General features: G+C 42.0%; 2 protein-coding genes across 6 annotated transcripts in view; one reads left to right on the plus strand and one right to left on the minus strand.

Annotated features, from left to right (window-relative positions):
- Positions 1–9,739, plus strand: part of POLA1 (DNA polymerase alpha 1, catalytic subunit) — a 292,429-nt gene that overhangs the window by 275,459 nt on the left and 7,231 nt on the right. Inside the window, exon 37 of one of the 3 annotated variants that reach the window (XM_082446930.1) lies at positions 3,422–3,768. The exons of the other annotated variants lie outside the window; for them this stretch is intronic. Coding sequence (XP_082303056.1) covers positions 3,422–3,543 — 122 coding nt within the window. The 3' untranslated portion in view covers positions 3,544–3,768. Of the gene's footprint in view, positions 1–3,421; positions 3,769–9,739 lie in introns of those variants that run through there. 3 annotated transcript variants of the gene reach the window in all.
- Positions 1–9,739, minus strand: part of ARX (aristaless related homeobox) — a 64,274-nt gene that overhangs the window by 27,664 nt on the left and 26,871 nt on the right. For 2 of the 3 annotated variants that reach the window (XM_082447168.1, XM_082447169.1), the window contains exons 6-7: positions 9,536–9,739; positions 6,675–9,167 (exon numbers count right to left, since the gene is read on the minus strand). The exon at positions 9,536–9,739 is cut by the window's right edge. The exons of the other annotated variant lie outside the window; for it this stretch is intronic. The gene's annotated coding sequence lies outside the window, so the exon portion shown is untranslated. Of the gene's footprint in view, positions 1–6,674; positions 9,168–9,535 lie in introns of those variants that run through there. 3 annotated transcript variants of the gene reach the window in all.

The following is a 9,739-nucleotide window of genomic DNA, read 5'->3' on the forward strand; positions in this document are numbered from 1 at the left end:
GTCACTGAAACCTAAAATAAGTATGTTCTAAGCATTGGGCAACCATTATAACCTATTTAGAGCCAAGATCCACTCAAGACACGTTGACTTCTTCTGTGTCACCACCGAGATGGCCAACACGTGCATCAGTAATGTCCCCATGTTCTCATTAGCTCTCCAAGAAGGGAAGGATGCCAGGAAGATGTGCAGAAGTAAATTCAATGGACTCTCTTGGGTCCAGAGTTATGGCTGTTGTTCTATATGTCAGCCTGTTTGTTGCTAACATTTTTTTTCTGCAATAACCTATTTTGCGATTTGACTTGACCCACAGTTCATCTGAATCCAGGCAATTACACTTATAGTAAAGGTTCTGCTGTCCAGTTTTTCTCCATCCTGAGGAATGTCAGGAGGCGAGTATTCTGCATCTAAAGGGAACATGAAAAATAAAAATGGAAACACCTGAAGAGTGCTTTCACTCACATTAATCTGCTGCTCTTAGTGATGAGGCTCTGCTCTGCACGTGGCCTCAGAGCAGGAAGTAAGAGTCAGACTGAGTGATGCTGCCCTGGCGTTCAGGTAGAAAGGCCTCATTGGCAAGGATAATAAAATGTACTGACTTCAGTTACAAGGGGAATTTTGCCCCTTGAGTTTGAGTTGGGGAAATGACCTACAAATCACTAATATCCACGCATTGTGGAAGAGATTTGGACCCTGTATTTTCCCATATCTCCCCCTTATTAGATGGTAATTTTCCTTTAGGGATTTGGGTTTCTCGAGGTATGCATTGATAGGGAGATGGAAAGAGAGAGTAATGAATTAAAATCATTTTATGGTAAGTGTCTGTGCCTTTTCAACTATACGCTTCTCTTTGTAGAACTCTAAGTCAGGAAAATCATTCAGGTGAAGACTATGCATTTTGATGTTAACAGATTCCACTCTTATAGACAGACAACCAGTTAACAACATGAAATGAGGCGGTGATGGTTTTCGAAATGAAATAATGTTTGATGTAACCTCGGGTTTCTCTCTGAACTTTGGCCATATTGTTAGAAAAGCTAGGAGGAGGGGAGCAGCTCTGTCAAGCACAGAATTACACATGTGGAAAAAAAATTAATCTAAATACTAAGGGAGAAGCCTATGTTCTCTTGCATGATATTTAGCAGCAAGAGCCAAGGAGAGGGCTGTTTCTTTCTTTGTGTAATGTGCAGTAGTTACAATAAACACAAGATTTCCAAATCTCAGAGGACTCTCTTGACAGTTGCTTGATAACAGCTTTTTTCATTCCATAGTTTTGACAGTTTGTGTGTGTTGCCATATCTAGTGTAAACTAAAACATCACTGTCATTCTGTTTTTCTTTTGTATGTGGCTTCTCTTTTTTTTTTTTTTTCATCTTTAGGATAATGAAAAAGATGGGCTTTTCACTTGTAGACTAGAGTAAGGCAAGTTGTGTGTGGAGATTAGCGTGTGTTTATGAGTTCTGAAAGATTCGAGTTGACAGCAGAACACTGCTTTAAATAATTTTTTTTCTCCATATTGCTTCAGTAAAAGTGTAAGTGGGATGTGTAAGTTTTCTCTTAATCTTTTGATAAATAGTAAATCTTAGGCATCTGTGTGGGTACCTATATTTATCTGTGGTTATTGAAAGTGAATGAATACAATAAATATCTGTAGCGCTCCTGGCTGTGCAGCCTTTGAGAAATGGAAAGCATTCTGTTCCTTGTCGTCTGAGAGGGCCTTGCCCTGCTCCACCTTGGTACCTTCAGTCCCCACGTATGCTTCCCATCAGCTGGTGGATCCCCCATCCCACCTGCTTCTGCCAAGTTCATAGCTAAATGAAGTCATCAGTTTGTTTTAGAAACAACAGGGTTTCCGTTGTTGTTTGTTTATCTGATCTTTGTTTTTCTGGAGGAACTCTCGAAACTAAACTGCATCAGCACCATCTGCAAGGCTGCAGGGCAGACAGCAGACCAGGAGCACATGTCAGGGTCATGGTGGTCTTTACTCATCAGATGCAAACTCTCAGATTCTTCAGATTCAGGAAGGGGTCCCATACCTGGGAGACCTTCCCCCCTCCAGCCCTGATAACCTTTTATGTGTAGAAATCTCAGTGAGGTTATTTTGCCATCAAACCAAATTTTGCTGTAGCGTAGCAAAGCTCCCGATGCCGTCATCTGGCATGTTACAGACAAATTCCAATTACTTTTCTACTTCGAGCTATTGTTAAACACTACAAGCTAGCTGACAGTAAAATTATAAATACAGGTGTTGTCACACTACACTATAATCACAATTTTAATTTGAATTTTCATTTGTAAAGCCTTTTTTTTTCCACATGAAAATGGGAATAGAATTAGTTTTATTGACAGTAAAAAGACATTTTGAAAGCTTCCTAAATCATTACCTGTATTTAGCAGGAGGAAAAATTGTATATGTCCATGTAAAAAGAAGAGTTTTATTATCACATATTTACTCATTATATTTGGTGGTAAATAAAACGGGGAAGACATGTTTGACAAATGATTGACGAAACTCACTACGTTTTTGCTTCATCAGAACGATAGACAGACATAAATATATATTTTGCCTTTGTTTTGTTCTGCTATTCCTAATGCAGACCTGTAGACAAAATCTTCTTCCAGCAAATTAAGTACAGCCTATTGGGAGTCTGTATGCCATGCTCAACTTTTTATTTGGCAATTTTCTCTTCTTCCCCATATTCATCATCTGTGGTGCTCTTTTTTCCCCCTTTGCGTGGTGGTTGGAGTGGGTTCCCCCTTCTCAAGTCCCTTTTTTTTTCCTCAAGGCATTTAGTGTCGTGTCTGCCAGATTTCAGTGATGAGCAGCGAATTGCTTTTAAAGTGGGCATTATGCCAGTTCAGCAGCACAATGGAAAACCAATCTTCCACCATTCTACTTTTGATGCTGTTATTGTAGCATTTTAGATAACTGCTGCCACAAAAAAAAAAAAAAAGAAAAAAGAAAAAAAAAAAGATGTGCTCAATTGCTACCAGTTAGTCAAGTTAAATCCAGAGTAGCATTAAAATTACTCTGAAAACTGTTTGTCAGAGGTCATGTGCCGTCTGTGGCTGCCGTACATAGGATAGATGTTCTGTTCTGGTGGGGTTTTTCCCTTTATTATTACTGTGACTGACCAGCTCTCTAAATAGCCCTTCACTACCTGTTTACTTATTGTCTTCACCTCCCTGTTGAAAAAAATGTGTCAAACAGAAATGCTGAAAAGTTTCTTTAAAGTGCTGGAAATAGCAGGAGAGTGAGTTGTTCGGGGTGCTAGAGTTTGTACAGTGTGAAAGCAAAAAAAAAAAAAAGTGGGGGGAGAGCAAGAACATAATTCTCTGGTTTCTATAGCAAGATTACTGTTTTCTTCTTTTTATCTTCACTTTTCAACCACTGGGTTCACTGTTCTACTTTTTTTCTTAATAGCACAAATGGAATTTATCCTCTCCATCTCGAGTCCCTCCCCCCCTCCACTGGCTTTGCTTGTGAATGAAAGGGACTCCTACTATGACTACAGGACAGATGGCAGCTGTATATGTTGTATTTGATGTATTTTGAAGTGAACCATATTTTTAAATTCAAGGCCAACGGATGGGCTATTTTGAGGGTGGCAGTAACACTACACTTCAAGCCTGCTCCACTTCCACAGAATTTATTTAGACTTTTAAAATTGCATAAATAAATAACCTATAATCTGTGCTCAAAATAATTGAGTTGTGATCTATTAGATGTATTGCAAAAATAATAAAAGCAACTCAGGTTTCTGGACTGCCTTTCTTCTAAAGAATGTATGTTTATTTATCTTTATACTATCTCTAATGGATTTTTCTTTCTATTTTAACCGTATCTATTATATCATCAGACTAAGCCTTATGAAGGCAGGCATTTTTAAAATTTATTATTTTGTTTGTTTGTTATATTCCACATAAGAGTAAAATCATATGGTATTTGTCTTTCTCCATCTGACTTATTTCACTTAGCATAATACCCTCAAGGTCCATCCATGTTGTTGCAAATGGCAAGATTTTGCCCTTTTTTGTGGCCGAGTAGTATTCCATCGTATATATATAGACACCACATCTTCTTTCTCCATTCATCCATTGATGGACATTTAGGTTGTTTCCTTGTCTTTCTTGGCTATTGTAAATAATGCTGTGATGAACATAGGGGTGCATATATCTTTTTGTATTCTTTTCGTATTCTTTGTGTAAATAGAAGTGAGATAGCTGGATCATATGGTACTTCTATTGTTAATTTTTTGAGGAATCTCCATACTGTCTTCCATGGTGGCTAAGGCAGGCATTTTTGTCTGTCTTGTTCATTCCTGTATCCCCAGGGCTTAGGACAGTTATCTGGCACATAGTAGGCACTCAACAAATATTTCTTAATGAGTTAATAATCCACACTTCTCCTGTGGGTTCATAGAATTGTAGTGTATTTATTTATTCATATTTTTTAAAATCCAGCTAGAATGTCAAACTGTGCTCCTGAAGTATAGCAGTCATACTGATTTAGTCTTTGATTCCTTCCTTCACCCCTACCCCATCCCAAATTGTGCTTGACACCCTGTGGGTACTCAATAAATATTTGTTGAATGAACAAGTGGAGAAGCCCAAACACGGGTAATTTGCCAGTGAGGGATGTCGTCATTTGGTTGTAGAGATGAAGACAGACAAATGCTCCACCTGTCAAGAGTCTCCGAGTTCTCAGCTTTATGTTAGTCCAGAGTTCTTTCCCAGGTATCATGGTTTTCTGGGCTTGTAGTCAAGCATGTTTCAGATCCATATTTTCCTCAGTTTCTAGTTTAACATTTAATGTTAGCTAAAGCATTCAAGAAAAGGCCCTGATAATGATGCGGTCAGTATTCGTAACCAGCCCATCCGCCAGTGCCATCTAAATGAAGCCATTGCATGCTCTCCGGTGTGAGTGGTCCTGTCTTAACAGGGGAAGGAGGCTGCCCTGCATAGTGGGATGCATCCGTGCTAGCAGTTACATCTCCCTCAGCACCATTTACCTTTTCTGTGGAATTGTGGTTTAGGTATTCTGTCATTCCATCACATCCTCCACTACCTGCCTCCCTGGAACTCCCCGCTTCCATCTGCGAAGTGAGGGAAATGAGGGCCTAGAGGCTGCTTAACAAGGTCAGAGGGTTCAGAGAATTCAGTGACTTAATCACGAACTGTACCGTGTAAGAGACACACCGCTCTCCCTTTTAATCATTGAGTCTTAAATGTGACATAGCTTTAAATGGATAGCAACAATTTGCAGATCAGTCAGACCCATTTTGTAATTAGCTTTGGACTAAGCATTAAAAAGTATACATTGAGGATTGTGATAGTAAAAATGCAGAGCAGTGTGTGTATTCTTTGTTGACATGGAGGTGGTGAGTGTCTCTAGCTACTAACAGATTCTCTCAAAAGAATGCCTTGATAGAAGCCTTTTTTTTTAAGGAGCATATAAAAGAACTTTCTTAAGTTTTACCACAAGAAAGAACCTGAGAATGTGCAATAGAACTTGTTTGTGGCTTTATTTGAGAAGAATCTGGAATGTGCAATAGAAGTTCCCTGATATGCTCATTCCATCTTTTTTTCTCTAATCATTTGACCTTCATCCAAGAAGAACCAAAGAACACACTGAAATAAGAATTCATATTTTTATTAGAGCAGATTTACACATCTCTAAAGTGAACCATTTGGCCTTACACGCCCTGGCATCAATCAGCATTGTGCCCCGGGGGGAAGACGAGCATGTTCGCTCTAGCGTCCTGCACCAACATGGCTAAAAGTCCAAAGACCTGCAGTTGCCTGGGCCAAAGATGGGGAATCTTCTGTAAGAGTGCTGAGGAGAACTTGTGCATTTCTAAATCTCAATCATGCAGGCTGGGGAGCAGGAGAGTGCGAGTTGCTCTTTGTGCCCCTCCACACTGAGTTTAGAGGAAAGAGCACGAGCCTTGCAAAAAGCTTCCTGGTCCAGTTTCCTCATGGGTATCGTGTCTCCTCTGTTTAACTTATGGGGTTGTTGTCATTGTAGCTGCTTAGCTTCGCCATTGTGGCCGTGGACAATTCAGAAACAAATGGGCATGGCTGTGTTCCACTAAAACTTTATTGATAGAAACAAGTGGCAGCCTGGGTTTGGCCTTCAGGCCATAGTTGGCTAACCCTTGCCCTATAATAATGAAAGGTATAAAACACAAAATACCAAAATTTTTTTGACTGCTTTTAGTAAAGAACCCCATTTGGGAGTCAGCCAGTATGGTCAGTGCTTGGCCGCCCTTGTGAGGAAGAAGCCTAAAGGGACTCTCTCTGTCTTTCAAGAGAAAGCCTTCTGTAATTTTTAGGTCACACTTCCCAAATTCTTGCCAAATTCTATAGGGAGAATTTACATTCCATTCAGCTTGTGTTTATCAGTGGCTTCACTTAGGCCACCTAGTCTCACAAGAGCCTTTAGCTTTTCTCTAAGAAAATGTTCCTTCCTTAAGACACTCAATTCCCTTAGAGCCTTGATGTAAGTTATGGTAGAGAAAGGATGCCGTATTAAAATTGCTAAGTAGCCTGGAGCACTGCCACTAGTTACCTCCCCAGGGCAACCCTGGAGTCTTTGATGGGGGAGAGGAGTTGACAGAGAGGGACAACGGCCATCTTGATGACCAACCAGTTAAGGTTTCAAGATATGTGGTCAATTCTTTTTTCTTTTTTTTTTTTTTTTTTAGTATTTATTTGGCTGTGTCGGGTCTTAGTTGCAGCATGTGGAATCTAGTTCCCTGACCCCAGGGATCGAACCCAGGCCCCCTCTGCATTGGGAGCGTGGAGTCTTAGCCACTGGACCACCAGGGAAATCCCCTATGTGGTCAATTCTGTTGAAACGGGTAGAGAATCCTACTTAAAGAGTGTCACTGTCATATCCTGGAATGGAGTACACCACGGTCTTCAGGTTTCCAAGAGACAGAATCATATTAGCTTAATGGAAGAACTTATCCCAGAGAAAGTACAGTATATCAGTTCATAGAATTTAAGAAGGTAGAGGTTGCTAATCCTGATACCCTGAAAACATTGATATTTCAGACTTCATGGTTGGTTCTTTGAGTGGCTGGATCGCTTTAATATTTAGATTGTATCTGATGAGTCAGAAATTCAAAACCACATCCATTTTACATAAACATTAAATCCAGAGCAGCCAAAAATATCTATCTAATACAGAATTTACCTTCTTATATTTTCCTTGGATAATGAGTTTGATGTCATTTAACAGTCTGCCTTTGACTTTCTCTTTCTGCTTTTCCTCAGATTTCTTAAGATCTTAGATTTCCACCCATTCCCTAGGCACTCCACACTGAGTCAGTTAGCTTAGGCACTCCACACTGAGTCAGTTAGCTTAGGCACTCCACACTGAGTCAGTTACCCCAGCAAGTTGGCAAATAATCTATTTATTCATGTTTTCCTGTATTCCCACCATTTGTCCAGGGCAGTGGCCCTCTCTGATAGGCCGTTTCTAAGATGGCACCCCAATGATCCCCACATCACTCTTGTGCAGTAGCCCTCTTCCTTTGCGTGTGGGCTGGACCAAGTGACAAAAGGGATGGGATATCACTTCTGAGATTAAGTTACAAAAGAGTTTGACTTCTCTCCTGAGGATGCACTCTTACTCTCTTGCTCACTCACTCCGAGGGAAACTACCTGCCATGTTGTGAGCTTCCCTGTGGATAAGCTCGCATGAGGAGATATTGAAGCCTCAGTCCAACAACCTGAGAGGAATATATAGTCATTTATTATATTATTATGTTGCCAGAGTACCTATTTGATTTGGATTAATCAAAAATGTTCACTTTTCCTCCATAAAGAATGTAATTCTCACCATCTTGGGGTATGACATCTATAGATGCATGATACACAAGTTGGGAGGGAATGTTCACAACCCATGAACAAACATGGAACCCAGGAAAGGCCGAGAGCCCTTGGAATAATTGTAGCTGCATCCATCCCCAGTGTGCAGAAGGGAAAGGGTGTTGAAGGAGGCTTGCCTTAGTGCCAGGATCTAGGCAGGCACAGCCTCTTTTCGGTCCTCTATCTAGAAAGTGGCAGTGGCCCTGGGCCCTGATCATAGCATAACTGTTAGCGCCACATCCAACTATGGCCCAGTCATAGTTCTGCCCAGTTTACATGGATTAGAACTGTCCCTGACACAGTAGCATGGGCCGTGAGAACAGGAGGCTGGTAAGAAGGGAAGATATCCAGAGGATTAAGGAGCAACCAAGGCAAGGCCTATCTATGTTCTTTTGCCTTTATCCCTGAGAGGACAAGAGCTTAGCTGGTGACACAGCCTTGGGCCCAGACAGGGAGTGTGGAAGCCGTTCCCTTGGGTGCCCCTTGTGCCTATTTGCTACACCCTAAGGGCATTTTTCTTCTCCCACCTGCGGAAAATGATCACTTAAACTGGACTGTAGCTTTTCCCGCCTATCTGTCACCATCATTGTCAGTGACTAACATTTGTTGAGCATAACTTGATCCCAGAAACTGCCTGGGCACACTAACCCTTCAACCTACTCATTCATTAAAGTGAATAAAAATAAGCAGGGGCTTGACATCCACAGATAAGAGCCCAGAAATGAGTCCAGAATTTCCGATGCCAAAGCCAATGCCAACTTACTGCATTTACTACATATCCATTTTCTTTCCCTCCCTCGTCTGCCCTTCCCTCCCAAGAAAGAGTGTGCCAGCCCACACCCACACCCTGTTAACTTCCCAGGGTAAATGATTTCCAGGTCCTGTGAGTAGTACCTGTCACCAGATAGCACCCAGGTTTAGAAACCATGTAAGTAGAGATTAAGATAATTAAACATAAAGATTAGAAATGGTGGGACTTCCCTGGTGGTGCAGTGGTTAAGAATCCGCCTGCCAATGCAGGGGACACAGGTTCGAGCCCTGGTCCAGGAAGATCCCACATGCCGCAGAGCAACTAAGCCCGTGCGCCACAACTACTGAGCCCGCGTGCCACAACTACTGAAGCCCGCGTGCCTAGAGCCCGAGCTCTGCAACAAGAGAAGCCACCGCAATGAGAAACCCATGCACCGCAACGAAGAGTAGCCCCTGCTCACGGCAACTAGAGAAAGCCCGCGCAGCAACAAAGACCCAATGCAGCCAAAAATAAAGAAAAAGATTAGAAATGGTATGTGGGGCTTCCCTGGTGGCACAGTGGTTAAGAATCCGCCTGCCAATGCAGGGGACACGGGTTCGAGCCCTGGTCCGGGAAGATCCCACATGTCGTGGAGCAGCTAAGCCCGTGCGCCACAACTACTGAGCCTGCGCTCTAGAGCCCACGAAGCACTACTGAGCCCGCGTGCCACAACTACTGAAGCCCGCGCGGCTAGAGCCGGTGCTCCACAACAAGAGAAGCCACTGCAATGAGAAGCCCGCGCACCGCAACGAAGAGTGGCCCCTGCTTGCCTCAACTAGAGAAAGCCCGTGTGCAGCAAAGAAGACCCAACACAGCCAAAAATAAATAAATTAATTAATTAAAAAAAAAAAAAAGAAATGGTATGTGAACAATAAAGATACTCTGTACACTTCTTGGATATTGTTGCTGACACAAGCCTTTGAAAGCCTGGAGTCTTCAGGAGGAGTGGTACAGGTGGAAAATGTTATTTCAACACTCTAAGGCTGTGAGGTCATTGAAATCAGACATACCTGAAAATTGTGTACTTCTGGTCCTCAGTGGGGGGGCGGGGTGGGTGGGTGTAAACAGCAGAAT

Source organism: Balaenoptera physalus (genome assembly GCF_965194825.1).
Source record: "Balaenoptera physalus genome assembly, chromosome: X".
Classification (NCBI taxonomy): domain Eukaryota; kingdom Metazoa; phylum Chordata; class Mammalia; order Artiodactyla; family Balaenopteridae; genus Balaenoptera; species Balaenoptera physalus.